The sequence below is a fragment of the Monodon monoceros genome, unplaced genomic scaffold (assembly GCF_005190385.1).
Source record: "Monodon monoceros isolate NGI ecotype Baffin Bay Population unplaced genomic scaffold, NGI_Narwhal_1 Super_Scaffold_5, whole genome shotgun sequence".
Lineage (NCBI taxonomy): Eukaryota > Metazoa > Chordata > Mammalia > Artiodactyla > Monodontidae > Monodon > Monodon monoceros.
Genome location: NW_021703782.1, coordinates 93565015 through 93580023, shown reverse-complemented (window position 1 = coordinate 93580023; position 15009 = coordinate 93565015). Strand labels below are relative to the sequence as shown.

Below are 15009 nucleotides of genomic sequence, written 5' to 3'. Positions count from 1 at the left end.
CAGGTGCTGCCTCTCCCAGCAATGCTGCTTCCCAGCTGGGAGACCCTAGGCAAGTCACTTTACCTCTTGGAGACTCAAATGCCCTACCTATAAAGGGAATAATAGCACCTACTTGATGAGGTTGCTGTGGGGATGACCAATTCCGTGGCCGGTGTAAAGTGCTGGTAGACAGCTGGCACATAGCAGGTGCTCAGGGAATGGAAGCTGTGAGCATCATCACCATCATTTCTACTATTATTTGTTAGGGCTGTGGGAAGCCACGGGTCAGAGAAGGAACTCTGGGGACAGGATGCCCGAGCTCTCGTCTTGGCTCTGCCACAGACCTCCCTATTGTCTCTGCTAAGTCACTACCTCTCCCCGGGCCCCAGCTTTCTCATGTGAGAAATGGGCCAGTCAGGCTTGTCCTCCTGGCTTACAGGTGGAACGACTCAGTGGGAAGGGCCAGGGGCTGCCCGTCTCTTCATCCCACCTGGGACAGGTGAGGAGTTTCTGGGGAAGCCTTCGTGGGGCCTGAACCTAGCGCCAGGCTGCACCAGGACCGGGTTGCATTTGGCCAGCAGCTCCTCTGAAGCAGCCACCCTGGCCCCTCGGGACCCTGACCCCGGCCTGGGCACTACAAGGGATCGATTGGCCCTGGCCTTGGGGCCCTGATTGGTCCCAGCTGAACAGAGCAAACAGCAAGGTCATCTACAGCCACAGGCCCGTTCCCCAGCCCCAGTCCATAGCTGCCTCGTGCAGGGAGGTGGTGGCTCTTCTGTCCCCAGACGGAGCCCGTGAGTGACACCCCAGGCGGAGGAGCCCGGAGCCATGCAGAGTCTTGGGGCCCTGCTCTTGCAGCTGACCGCCTGCCTGGCGGTGAGTGCCAGCCCTGTGACGACGTTGCCCGACGACATCCAAGTGCAGGAGAACTTCGACCTGTCTAGGGTAAGGCTGGCCTCTCTGGCAGCGATGGCAGGGTGTCCGAGCGGCTGGGCCTTGCTGCGGGCCTCAGGGCCCTTGCTGCTGCCCAGACTCTCAGGGATCTGCTGAAGCTACAATTCTGCATGCACCGTTCTGTGGGCCTCCAGGCTGACATTCTGAGTCAAAGGTCCTCACGTCTGAACCTGCCCTCTCGGGTTCCCAGGGGAACCCATGCTCTGATTAGAACCCACCCAGAAAAGGCTCGGTGCCGACTGCTGCCCTGCAGCCCCCAGCAGCACCGAGGTTTTTGTGACCCTCCACCCCGCAGCCCTTCAACCTTCAAGTCCTCACCTCCCTCGTAGCACCTCTGTTAGCCCGTCCTGGGCCCTCCGCCCTACGTGTGGGATTATGGGGAGATGAGAAGCACGACAGAGGTCAGGCTGGTGGGATTAAGAGGCCCAGGCAGGGCGCTGTGTGTGGGGAGTCTTCCCTCCGGCCCCAGCTCTGCCCGAAGCGCTGGGTGACCTTGAACGGGGCCTGCCCCTCTACCACCATCCTGGGTTCCGTCAGACCCTTGTAGCTGTGCTGGCCTGAGGACTTTGCTTATGTTCAGGGATGAGGAAGGCTGTGGAGGAGAGGCGTGAGGAGAGGGCCTCTGGTCGTCAGGGACGGCGAAGAGTCTGCGGGGACCTGAGGGCCCTTTCAGGAGAAAGAGGCGGCAGGCTTGCCCTGGGTCAGACGCAGCTTAGGGAAAGGAGATATTTTCTAACACGGAGGTATGGGCTGTGTGCAAGGTGGTGAGCACCCTGTCCCCGGAGGAGTAGAAGACAGGACTCCTGCTTTGGGGAGCGATAGTTGATGATGACCTTAGGGCTTGGAGATTTGGACCCCGTCCAGGTGAGCAGCCCAGATCCCGCATCTCAGCAGAGTCAGGCCCTCTGCCAGCGAAGTGGGGCCACCCTGCACATCTCCTTCCTAAGTTGGCCGCGATGCCTGGAGTTCCTCCATCAGGGCTCCATCCTCCCTGGAATCCTCCAATTACCTTTAAGACAAGGATGATCACTTAGGAGGAGAAGTCACTGAGAGGAGGGAGGGGGACAGATATCCTCCAAATCTTCCTCGAGGTCCAGATCCTCAGAGCTTGTGGCTGCCTCCTAGATCTATGGGAAATGGTTCCATGTGGCCGTGGGTTCCACCTGCCCGTGGCTGAAGAGGTTCAAGGACAAGATGACCATGAGCTCGCTGGTGCTGGGAGAGGGAGCAACGGACAGGGAGATCAGCATAACTAATACTCACTGGCGGTGAGTGGGGACCCACCTCCACCCCACCCCCTGCCCTGGCTTCAGTCACCACCCCATCCTAGAAAGTGACAGGTCTCCACTTCCAGCCAGGGCTCGGCCTCTCTGCCGCCCTCCACCAGGGCAGCCCTTTCTAGTTGTCCCACCTCTACCTCAAGGGCAACGCCCCCAACACTGTGCCTGCTTTCCAACCTGCTCTTTCTCCTTGGGTGCCCTTAGCTCAGTAAGGGCACTTCTCCCCCGCCCCCATCTTGGAAAGCTGGGTGGGAGGCGGCTGTCCTAGACTCCTCTTTCCACTGCCACGGCCATTCGATCCATCATCAAGCCCTGTCCCTGCCCTTCCTAAATCCCTCCAGTCTGTTCACTTGTCTCCTCTTCACCGCCACCACCCTGGACCCAGCCACCTCCCTTTCTTTCCTGGTTGTCTACAGTAGCCTCTCTACACTTCTCCCCACCTCTAATCGCCAACTTTCCATCCAATCCTTTCGTCACCCAGCAACCAGAAAGACCTTTCAAAAACTCAAATCTGCTTAAACCTTTCCAGGGCTCCCTATTGCCCTTGGGAATAAAATTCAACTCTTCAACGTGGCCTTTCAGCACCCCCTGCCCCCGACCCTAAAGCACTCACTGTTCCCTGCCCCACTCTCTGCCATGTACTCTGTGACCCACCCAAGTGGACCTTCTTTCAGTCCCTGGAACCCTCCATCCTCTGGACCTTTGCATTGGATGTTTCTTCTATCCGAAAACCTCTCCCCACCTCCCTGCGCTAATTCCTATGGATCCTTCAGGACTCAGGTTCTTTGTCACTTCCTCCAGGAAGTCCTCCCTGACTCCCCCCAACCCAGGTTGAGGTTACATGCCTTCTTCTGTGTTCTCGGAGCACCTCGGGCTCCACCCCGCCCCTTGTGGCAATTCTCACACTGACTGCATCTGCCCCTGGCCTGCCCACCCACCTCACTCAATTATAAGCTCCATGAGGGGACAGGGTCTGTCCTGCCCTCCTCTGTATCCCCAGCATGTAGCACAGTGCCTGGCACATAGATGCTGCTCATTAAATATTAATAAGATAAATAATAATCATAGTAACAATAATACCTAATAAGTGCATAGTGTTTACTCTAAGCTTTTTGCATATAATATCTCAGTTGATCCTCACAACCACCATGTGAGGTAGAAGCTATCATTATCCCCATTTCTCAGATGAGGAAAATGAGAGAGACAAAAAGTAATACATGAATTAACGTGTTAATTCATCATTCTGACTTCATGGTGCCTAAGTATGATGTGCAGATTTGCTTAAGGAAGTTGATTTTTAGTGCTGGGTTTACCAAGAGGTTAGCATGGATTAGTTCCTTTTTTTCTCTGTCCCTCTGTTCCCTCATGTGAAATTTGTGTCTCCCAGGGCTGGTGTGAGAATTAAACCAGATATTTGGAAATGTTACTTTCCAAATTTTTTTTTTAAAAAAAAAGGCATTTAGAAGGACCCTGCAGGAGAATGGGGTGTCAGGACCATGGTCTCTGCCAGAAGTTACCTTCCTTTTGGTTTGCTCATTTCCAGGAAAGGTGTCTGTGAGGCGATCTCTGGGGCTTATGAGAAAACAGGCACTGACGGAAAGTTCCTCTATCACAAACCCAGTAAGTTGAGTCAAAGGAGACATCTACAGTTCCCTCCTTTGCTAAAAGATACCTGATGTCTTAAGCTCTCTTTCCTTCTGCCTCAGGCTTCTCTGCCCCTACAACCTTTCCTCCCACTTTTCTGCAGTCATCTAGCCTCCCTCCAAATTTCCCCCTCCTTCTCCTTCTCTCTCTCCTTCTTTCTTTTTCTCTCTCTGTCCCTCCCCCCGCCCCTGCCCTGCCATGCACGTGCTCATCCAGAATTTGAGTGATGGTGCTGAATGCTAAGGATAACATCAAGATTTCATCAGTCCTCGTGTTAGGCATTTGCAGTCAGCTGATAAAAACGTGCTAGGCATCTACCATATACAGTGTGTGTGGTGCCAAGCGCTAGAGGGACTTGGGCGTGAGTTTAATCACTGACCCAGCAGATGTTTACTGAATTTGCTCTGTGCATCAATCATGCCAGGGGTTGGATGTTTGGGGTTGGATAAATAAATGAGAGAATTAAAAAATGGTAAGTGAATGTAAGTATGGTGGTAGATTAGTGGGGTAGTCAATCAATCATTTAATAGATAAATTGATGGATTAATGAGTGGAGGAAAGAAGGAAGGAGAGAGGGAGGGAAGGGAGGAAGGAAAGAAGGAAAGAAAGAAAGAAAAAGAAAGAAAGAAAAAGAAGGAAAAAGAAAATGGATGAATTTATGGATTGATATATGATGAAGATGGGTGGATGGAATGATGGTGGTTGAATTAATGATGAATATATGGAGGAGATGGATGGATGGAGAGGGAGAGAGTGAAGACGGATAATAAATATATGGAAGGGATGGATGAATAGATGATGTGTGGGTGAATAGGTGAAGGATCTCAGGCTAGAAGCCTTCTGACCACTGATTTTTTGTCTTCCTGAATCTTCCATGCAGAATGGAACATCACTATGGAGTCCTATGTGGTCCACACCAACTATGACGAGTATGCCATTTTTCTGACCAAGAAATTCACCCGCCGCCATGGACCCACCATTACTGCCAAGCTCTATGGTAAAGGCCTGGAACATGATACACTCGTTGGAGCTGGGGGTGGGAGGAGACCCGGGATTTAGGGAAATGGAGTGGGGAAGAGCAGGGAGTTTTGCTTTTTCCTTCTGACAAAACTCCAGTTAAGGGAAAGGTGAAAACATTTACTCTCCCTAGAGGAGGTAGAGCTCAGTCTTCCATTTGAGGCAGAATCCTCTTCTTTTGATCTTGAAAATTCCAGAGAATTCCAGAGCCTTCGGGTCCTTAACAGAACCAGTGGAAAGAGAGCTGTGTGGGGAGTTGGGAGACCCAGATGGGGAGCCTGGAAGGGACACCTCATCCTCTTCTGGAGCTGAGGTTTCCATCAGGGTATCGAAGAGATGGAATTGGGCCAACAGTTTTCAAACTTCCCCGAAATGCAACTCCCTGGGCAAAATAACCTCAGGCCCTGACGGCCCAGGTACCTGTGGTTCTAGGAGTCTCCCCTGCTTCCTACTTGTAGGACGGGAGCCACAGCTTCGGGAAACCCTGCTGGAGCAGTTCAGGGAAGTTGCCCTGGGTGTGGGCATCCCTGAGGACGCCATCTTCACGATGCCCGACAGAGGTAAGTGACACCTCCACCCCACCTCCCATTTCTGATACCCGTCTTATCCTTCACGACCCCCAGAGCACATCTTCCCAGTCCCTGGGTCTTTCCCATAACCCTCTGAGATAAGCTGAGCTACGATCCCCCTCCCCTCTTTATAGAACAGGCAGCTCGGGCCTCTGGATTTGCTCCAAGTCGCACAGAGCATACCTGGCGAAGCTGAGAGTAGACCCAATTCAGCGTTCCCTCTGCTGCCACCTGTCTAAGTTTGGTTATAGCCAGAATCCATGGCTACCTCTTGGGAGGCAATAGAGTGTTGGGGTTAGGAGCCTGGGCTCTGGAGTTAGAGCACCAAGGTTCAGATTGAGCTGGGTGGCTTCTGGCTGGTCACCCTTCCAGAGCCTCATTTCCTCATCTGTAAAATGGGGATAATAATGCCTCCTTTAGAAGTTGCTGTGAGGAGTCAATGAAATAAAGCCATTAAATACAATAGCGCCACACTTGGTGTCTAGTAAGTGCTCAATAGATATCAGCCGTGAAATGCTGGTTGGGGGTGGAGACGATGCAGTTTGTGACGGTGGTGCAGCCACCAGTCTATCACTTTTCCAACAAATGACCTGCAGCAAGCCATGGGGGTGGAGCCATCCATGAAGTGGGCTAATGCACGAGACAGGTCCCAGCGCACGTCCCGCCTGACACGTAGTCATTAGCTCTGTGGAAGAAACAAAGCCTGTCTGGGTCTGGGATGTCTGGGTCTCATTCCCCCTCTCTCCTGTCCTCTGCCCAAGGTGAGTGTGTCCCTGGGGAGCAGGAACCAGCGCCCACTCCATTCTCGGTGAGTACCTCTGCCCCCCACCCCATCCTCACCCTGCCCACTTAGGCCCTGCTGTGCTGGTAGGTGGGGTCGTTGAGAGAAGGCAGTGATGGGCATGTTCTGCCATTGGGCTAACTGCTGCCCCATCTGGATCTCACTTTCCTCATCTGTGAAATGGGGTAATTACCTTTACCTTCCAGGTGTTAGAATCCAGTGACATGTTAGAAAAGGTCTTAGCATAGTGCCTAAAAGCAGTGACATACTCAATAATGAGATAATGATACTCGATACGCAATAAATGAAAATAAAGTCAATTGATCCCCCAAAAACGCAAATCCGAGAGCAAAGCCACTTCTCGAACCAGTGGCTCTCCTGTGCTGACTGATTTGCGGGGCTTCCTTCTTCTGTTTTATTTTCCTGCCTTTTGCCATATTAAGTCTTCATTCTTTCTCTGATTATTTGGAAATTATATATCCTAATTTAGTGTATATATCTATATATGTGTATGTGTATATAAGTACATATATACATGTAATATTTATTTTAGAAACATATTCTTGAAAATTTGAAAAACTACAAGAAAGCAAAAAAAAAAAAAAAGACAATAATGTCCTTATTCCTACATAGAATTAACACTGTTAACATATTATTTGTTTGCTTACATATTTTTTAGAAAAAATTACCATTGTTATTATAAAACTAACATACGATCAATATAAAGAATCAAAAAAGTGCAGTATAAAGGTATAAAAAATAAGTTTTAAAAAATTCCACCACCCAACACCTACCAGCAGTCACATTACTCTGGTAATTTGACCTGCATACACCTGGAGAGGGGCAGATAGAAGGAAGGTTGGATAGATAGAGGAACAGATTTAAATATGCTATTATTAAATGGAATTACATTACAGATGCTATTTCTAAATTTTAAAAGGCATTCCTTGTAGTTTTACTCGAATTTAAAAGGGCCCTGGGGAATTCCCTGGTGGTCTAGTGGTTAGGACTCCACACTTCCACTGCAGGGGACCCGGGTTCGATCCCTGGTCAGGGAACTAAGATTCCGCAAGCCGTGCGGAATGACAGGGGAAAAAAAGCCCTGAAGTTTGAAGGTTTTAAAAAAAAACTTCAAATAAATATTTATTATCCACGAGAGATTTACTCCTTAAAGAATGCTCTAGATAAAGTCAAGGTTATGAACTAATATTTAAGAGGCTGGCATCGCTATGTATACTTTTAGAGAGTATCTGCTGTCTGCAAGATTTGGGAGACAGACATCCTCACTCCCAAACTTGGTTCCATCTTCTCTTCCCTTTTGCTTTTATGTTGTCCAGACTGATACCATCCCCATTCTGCTCTGTCATCACGATTCCCAGACATCTAGTAATAGTTCTATATTTTAATGGAGTCTACATTCACCCTTAGTGAATATAACACAGCTTCTCCATTCCTGAGTTATTCTTTCTATTAATCTCTTAGTGCCATTTTTTTTTTTTTACCAAGTGCTGTTTTCAAGGAAGGTTCATGGGTGTTTTAATCCCAGAATTCTTCCCTGTTTGAGAATGTCTGCCCATTTCCTTCATCCTTGAAGGGTATTTCGCTTGAGTGTCAAATTCTAAGGTCATGTTTTCTCTCCCTCAGAAGAAGCTTTGTGTGCACTGCTCCATTGTTCTTCCACACTGATGACCGCGGCAGGGAAGCCTGAGGCCAGCCTGATATTTCTTCTCCTTGGAAGCAATTTGTTTCTTCTGCTCAGATGCCTGGACAGACTTTCTCCTTGATAAGAAGTCAACATCTTAACAAGGACATGTCTTGGGGTTGAGAGTCTATATCAAAACTTCCTGGAATACACCATGCTCTTTCCATCCACAGATGACATTTCTACTGTATTTCAGGAAACTCTCTCTCATGATATGGAATTCATCTTCTAATCACTTTGTTGAGTTTTGCCATCTGGCGAACACTTGTCCTCTCATCCTGGAGCATCTTTATCCTCCATCATGTACTAGCTTTTCTCAAATTGCTTTTATTTGCATCCACTGGGACTGTCTCTTCTATGACAATCTTCTATTTAGCAACATCTATTCTTTCTGCTCCTCACTATTCCTAATTTATTCACGAGCCCTGAACCGATGTTGTTTTGCTTCTCAATTTGTTTATTTAGGCCTGGGTTCTCTCTTCGTCTTATTCTGTCAGCGTTTACCATTTCATCTTTGAATCTTGTCTTAATACGTGCATGTTCTTATTATGTAATTCCATAACTTGAGGCCAAAGAGGGCTTTCCTTCTGCTTCTTGAGTTATGTTTTCTTCTAGGTTGGGTTCCCTACATCAACATACATGGACGGAAGAGACAAAGGGAAGACTGGGCAGAGGCAGAAGGAGAGCTGCAGGGCAGTCACAACAATGGCTCAACCAACCCTATAGGGAGCTCTGGAACCAGGACCACCCTTGGGAGTTGTCCCATGATGGGGCCAAGGGACGGAGCCTTAATACCCTATGTTGATCAGTCTGGGAAGGGAGCATGATCTTGAATGAGAGGGCTCCCTTAGCTGAGGTAGTCTCCAACAGGGGCTGACAGGGGGTAGCTGGGAATATAAATCCATTGCTGATGGGAGCACTTGGCAGTTCATGGCCATGTCCACCACTGGACGCTTGGGCTCTTCCTCTAGTTCAGGCTACTTATTCATTCATTTCTGAAGTGGGTCTGCATAGTTTCTGTATCACTTCTTTTTATCTGACTCCTGCTTAGTCCGTTTTAGATAGACTTTCTGTTTATTCTGATATGGTGGCGTGGAGGTTTCATTTATTCCTTGGCTCTCTTCCTGCAAATATAAGCTTAGTCCCCTCCCACTCGAATTTAGAGTAAGGTCTGGGTTTTTTGTGTTCCATCCACTTTTCTGAAGTCCAGAGTTGGTTGGAATACACTCGCTTTGCATTCTCTTTGGAAGGACTGATAAATATCCTATGGGGATTCATTCCACCTAGTCGGGGCTGGCAGCAAGGTACATCTGCCCCCAGTGACACCCCCTGGAGCATTAGACTGTGTAGCACCAGAACCTTCACTTAGAAAGAGTCAGGCTCTAGTCTATTTTCCTCTTTTTTTCCCCAGAAGTCATTTTCACTACTCCTCTATCAGAAGAGGAAAAAGATAGGGTTCCCCACAATTTTCTTCTCTCAGGACTTGGGAGTATTAGGGAGAGTTATCAGAAATTTGATGACTTGCCAGGACTGGGAGTTGGAGGGCAGGTCAGGAGCTGAACCTTGCTTACCTTCCTGTTCAGCTCCAGATTATTGGATCGAGAGCTTTAGTTTTTCCTTTAAATTGTGCCCCTTTCCTCATTTCAGTGGTGTTGATCAATACTTGGCGGCTGGGATTTCTGAATTCATTTTTTGCTGATGGCTCGGTATTGGAGAGGGTAATTTTGAGGGAAATTTCTATCTGCCATCTTAATCCAGATCTCAGCTGAGTCTGTGCTTCTTCATCCATGTCAAGAATGAAACAATAGGGCTTCCCTGGTGGCGCAGTGATTGAGAGTCCACCTGCCGATGCAGGGGACACAGGTTCGTGCCCCGGTCCGGGAAGATCCCACGTGCCGCGGAGCGGCTGGGCCCGTGAGCCATGGCCTCTGAACCTGCGCGTCCGGAGCCTGTGCTCCACAACGGGAGAGGCCACAACAGTGAGAGGCCCGCGTACCACAAAAAAAAAAAAAAAAAAAAAGAATGAAACAATAACTGATGACTTCCCTTGGAAAAGAGAGAAAGGCAGCTTACTTTTTATTTCTTCCTTCCAGGCTTCCCACATCCTCATTTTTGTGGATATAATCTGAGATTGATGTTTATATTTTCCACCTTTTGAGAATTACTTTTAACATTTACATTAAGTTGAATGATGATTTTAACAACAATTTAACCTCAACTCTCTATTTTACTGGCTTTCTAGTTTACCATCATTTCTTTTCTACCACATCATGCATCTTCTTGTATTTAGGTTCCCTTCTCAAGTGTTGGGAATATTTCTGTAAGTAATTTTTTTCTGGAAAGGTACATGGTGGAGAACTACAGGATCTTTGCATGTCTGGGAATATCTTTCTGTGTTTATATCACATGATCAACAGCCTGGTTGAGTGGAGAATCCCTGGGTTACAACCTTTACCCTCTTACAACCTTCAGATATTGCTCTGCCGCTTCTGTTATTAAATGCTCTCGTTTACTCTGAGGGCCACTACCAGGCTCTTTATCCTTTGTCTCTAGGAAATGTCGAGATAGGACTCTTCATTAATTTTCTCTCTTTCCCTTTGAGCCCTTATCATTGGACAACTCAAGTCTCTCTTCAACTTGGAAAACTTTTCTTCTATTATTTCTATATTGTTTGCCTCCCCTTCTAGAATTCCTGTTCTGTGAGTTTATTTCTCATAATCTTTAAACTGCAGTTTATTATCCCTACTGTGTGGTTAAATTTAACAAAAGCCTTCTCACCTCCAGTAACTTCCTACTTCTCCCATATTATTCACCTGCATAACTGCGGGCTCCTGCTAACGTTGATGCAATGCCATCTCGAATTCCACTGATGGTTTTAGTTTTCTTCTGTTTCTTACCTACACCCTGTGTTTAGTGGAGATATTTCTCCAGCTCAGTGTGATTCTTCTGAGCAGTTGCATTGTTTAATTCGTTCCATGATTTTTCTCTTTTCCTTCATCCTCACCAAGGAAGACCTATGTGCAACCAGCTTGAGATGGGTTCTGGTAGACAGTGGGAGTCCCTGATCACAGCTTCAGATGCACCTTCAAAGGAGAAGGGAAAAGTTGAAGGTTACTACAGTTTTACCTTTTCAGATTCCAGGTCTCACCTGTGGGCAGGAAGACTGCCTGATGGCCGGCAGTGTCCCTGCTCATCCTTCTGTAATTGTCCCGGGACTGTGCCTCAGTGGACTCTACTCCCAGAGATCCTTTTGACAGCTTTGGCAGCCTTCCCTGCTCTGCAGTCCCCACCCCCACCCCCACCCCCACATCTAGGAGTATTAGGGTCAATCTCGGGGTCCCTTCTTACTCTCCACATGACTTTTCCGTTGTAAGCAGTTAACGATGGTCTGGTCAGCCTTTCCTGCAAGTCACTCCCACTTCCACTCCCTTGTGTAGAAATGCCTTTTAGTTTCTAGTATGGGAATGCTGCTCTTCTCTGGTTCCCAACTCTGGGTTAGGTTTCTTTTCCATTATTATATTCCTCTGGGCATTTCAGCTGGAAGCTGGATATGTAGGTATTGTTCTGATTTGTCATTTCAGACCAGAAATCTATCTTGTGATGCCTATTCTGGAATTCAGGTTGAAGCTTTGGGGAAAACAGGCCATTAACCTATCTAGTAGTGTTTCTGTCTACACCCTGATCCCCAAAGCAAATGGTTTGTTTATATATTCCAGGGGTATAGGGGAGCAGCAGTGGCTAGATCCCTGCAACAGCTTCTCTTTCTTCCCCCAGAGAGCCCGGCGGGCTGTTCTGCCCCAGGAAGAGGAAGGATCAGGGGCTGGACAACTAGTAACTGATTTCGGCAAGAAAGAAGGTAATGATCATCCCCCTTTTTTTAATCCCCTTCTGCCACACTCCAGAGAGGAAGGGTCCACAGTTGGCTCACCCCAGCTGCCCTCATCACCGTGAAGTCTTTCTTATTTTTTCTGCTAGAATCAAGGGTTGAGCCTAGAAAGGGCAAATCCAGTACTCTGCCCTGTGCCAGCGGTTATGGGGGGAGAGAGAGGAGTGTAAGGCATGGTCCCTGAGCTTAGCAAGTCTCAGCTCCACGATGAGAAGCGAGTTCTTGGCTTGTCTGTATCGCTATGTGGCCTCCTAGCCGTGGCTTTCTCATCTGTACAATGGGATAACAGCCTGCTGAGCTGACCTTCAGGGCTCCTGTGGGAGCACATGGGCAAGAACCTGAGAATGCTTTTTGTGATTGATAAAATGATCACTCTCCAAATCTCTCAGCAAACACTGAACCCTGACCCTGCTCCACCCCAGACTCTGTGCTGGGCATTGGGGTCATGGAGACGAACCACCCACATCTTTTTGGACCTTCTGGTCTAGTAGAGGAGGCAGTCAAGGAAGAAAGTGAGGGACCCAAAAGGGAGGGTCAGCTAAAAGGCTGGGGGAGTTCAGAAAATGGAGGACGAGGTGATCAAGGAGGACTTCCTGGATGAAGGGGAATTCATGCTGTGTCCAGATATGGTTTTAGGAAGGAAGGCATTCTAGCATTCTAGGGGCAGGAATCGCGAGAGCAAAGGCACGGGGGTGGGATATAAGGCAGAGGTCAGGCTGGCTGGCATGGGTGCTGGTAAATGTATCATCAACTACTATCCTTACCGAGTCTTTGGGCAGACAAGACCAACACAGGGGATGTTGGGTCTCTGGCTCGTTGGTAACTCCCCACGTTATGGAATGGAATGAGCGTGGGTTTTTGGAATCCAGCAAATATGGCTTTGAATTTCAGCTCTATGTAACTCTGGGCAAGTCACTTTACCTCTCAGGGAGTCAATTTCCTTACCTTTAAAATGAATTGAGAATCGTTCCTCTTAATGCAGAGATGAAAACTAAATGAGATGACACCTGTTAAAGTATCCAGCCCGGTGACAGGTACACAGTCAGCATTCAGTGAGCACTGCTGTTCTGCCCCTCTCCAGATTCCTGCCAGCTGGGCTACTCACAAGGTCCTTGCCTGGGGATGATTCAGAGGTATTTCTATAATGGCTCATCCATGGCCTGCGAGACCTTCCACTATGGTGGCTGCATGGGGAATGGCAACAACTTTGTCTCGGAGAAGGAGTGTCTGCAGACCTGCCGGACCGTGGGTGAGTGTGGCCCCACCTCTCCACCTCCCCCTGCGCCCCCCAACCCTGTCCTCCAGACAGACCACCTGCCCATTGAACAGGTAGCTAAGAGAGGATGCTCCAGTGGTGGAATTCCAGGGCAAGTTTCCTGAAGTCATAGGAATTGCACACTTGGGTATGGGTGACCCTCGGCACGTATGTCTTCTTGTGGTCCCATTTCTCAATCTATAAAAAGGGGTCTAGGTGTTGTGGATGAGCAGGGTCCCTGGCTCAGGCCCTTTGATGGGTGTCTTAGGTCAGCGATCCTAAGGACTTCCAATGCTCTGCACCTCCCTCCCACTCCACAGAGGCCTGCAATCTCCCCATAGTCTCTGGCCCCTGCCGAGGCTCCACCCGGCTCTGGGCATTTGATGCTGTCAAGGGGAAGTGCGTCCTCTTCATCTACGGGGGCTGCAAGGGCAACAGCAACCAGTTCTACTCAGAGAAGGAGTGCAAGGAGTACTGTGGCATCCCTGGTGAAGGTAGGAGGCCCGACAATGCCAGGCTGGGCCTGGGGGATATCGGGGTCCAGGTGGGGGAGCCCTGGTAGGAGGTGAGGGTCTGGAAAGCTGAGTTCTGTACTCTGTACCAGGTGACCAGCCCATCCACTCTCTGGACCTCAGTTTCCCACCTGTAAAATGGGGCCAAGCCTGAGGCCTTACCCCAGCTGGGATGGGGCATCTGGGCCCAGGCAGAGGGAAGGCAGGACAGGCTGAGTGGGGCAGAACTGGGCTCCAATCCCGGCATTGCCACATTTGGGCTGGCCACACTGAGTGTCAATTTGAGCCTCAGTTTTCTCTTTTGTAAAATGGGACGAAGTACCTACTTCACAGAGCCTCGCACGGTCCACATCCATCTAGCGGCAGCCGTTACTAATAACGGTGGTGATGCTATAATGATAACAGGAATAGCATTCCAGGGAACAGCAGCCGTTAAAGATTTCTGTGCCTTATCTCCCCACTGGGAAAATGGTACCTAAGGTAAATCAGGAGGCAAAAAATCAGATCATTCCGTGGAACGCACTCTGGAGATAATCGAGTCACTCCGCAAGCAGAAGTTTCTGGCCTCAGGCTCAGGCTTAAGCTCAGCCCAAGCTGCCGTCCCTCCTCTATGAGGCATCCCCATCCCCTGACCGTCCCCGCCCACAGACCCCTGGACGACCCCACACCTACTCCCCGAGCCTCTCTGTGTCCACAGGGGAGGAGGAGTTGCTGCGCTTCTCCAGCTGAGCAGCCCACAGGCCGGAGGTCCACAGGCCACAGGGAGCGCGAGGGCCAGCGTCCGCCCCAGGGTCCCGCGGCAGGTTCCAATAAAAAGCAAATTGTAGACTCCTGAAATTCCATGTCCTGATGATTTGTCACGAAGTATAATGAGATGGGGGGAGGGGAGGGGGAGACAAGCTGGGGAGCGGGCATGAGTAACCCAGCTTTCCCCACATGAGAAAAATGTACGTGTTGGCAATGTAATAGAGCCATCTTCAGGACATGAAATTGGCTATGCAAATTATGAAACATAAATCACAGTTCTGTATAAAATGGGATTGTTTTGTCTTAATAAAGCTAGAAGAGAAAAGAGGGGAAAACTCTGGGTACTTGTCTCTGGGAGGGGTTTGACAGGGCTCATCAGAGACCCAGGGTCAGAAGAAATCACCGTGCCCTAGTGTGTGCCCAACTGGGTCTGGGTAAATGCCCCACGAGCGCCTGAAAGAATTCCCCTGTCCTTGGCTGCACAGAACCGCACGCCAGCGTTTACTTTGCTCACAGCTGCATCCCCAGCAGTAGCTGCCAGGGGCTGGAAGGCCTCGGGCTGTTTCTCCACAGGGTCCTGGAGATCCCATCTCCTGGGATCCTTGCTCTGGCCCTTTGCCCCGGAAGGAGAATGGTCACCGCCCTTTGCACTGTGCCCAGAACAACCAGCTGGCCCTGGACCG

General features: G+C 49.3%; 1 protein-coding gene across 1 annotated transcript; it reads left to right on the top strand.

Moving 5' to 3' along the window:
- The first annotated feature begins 486 nt into the window (after positions 1 to 486).
- On the top strand, positions 487 to 14614 carry AMBP (alpha-1-microglobulin/bikunin precursor). Its single transcript, XM_029203395.1, has 10 exons — positions 487 to 924; positions 2059 to 2201; positions 3757 to 3833; positions 4738 to 4854; positions 5333 to 5434; positions 6205 to 6251; positions 11701 to 11782; positions 12894 to 13061; positions 13388 to 13561; positions 14277 to 14614. Exons 1-10 carry the CDS (start codon positions 808 to 810, stop codon positions 14306 to 14308), a joined length of 1059 nt encoding a protein of 352 aa, XP_029059228.1. The 5' UTR covers positions 487 to 807; the 3' UTR covers positions 14309 to 14614.
- The last annotated feature ends 395 nt before the right edge of the window (positions 14615 to 15009 follow it).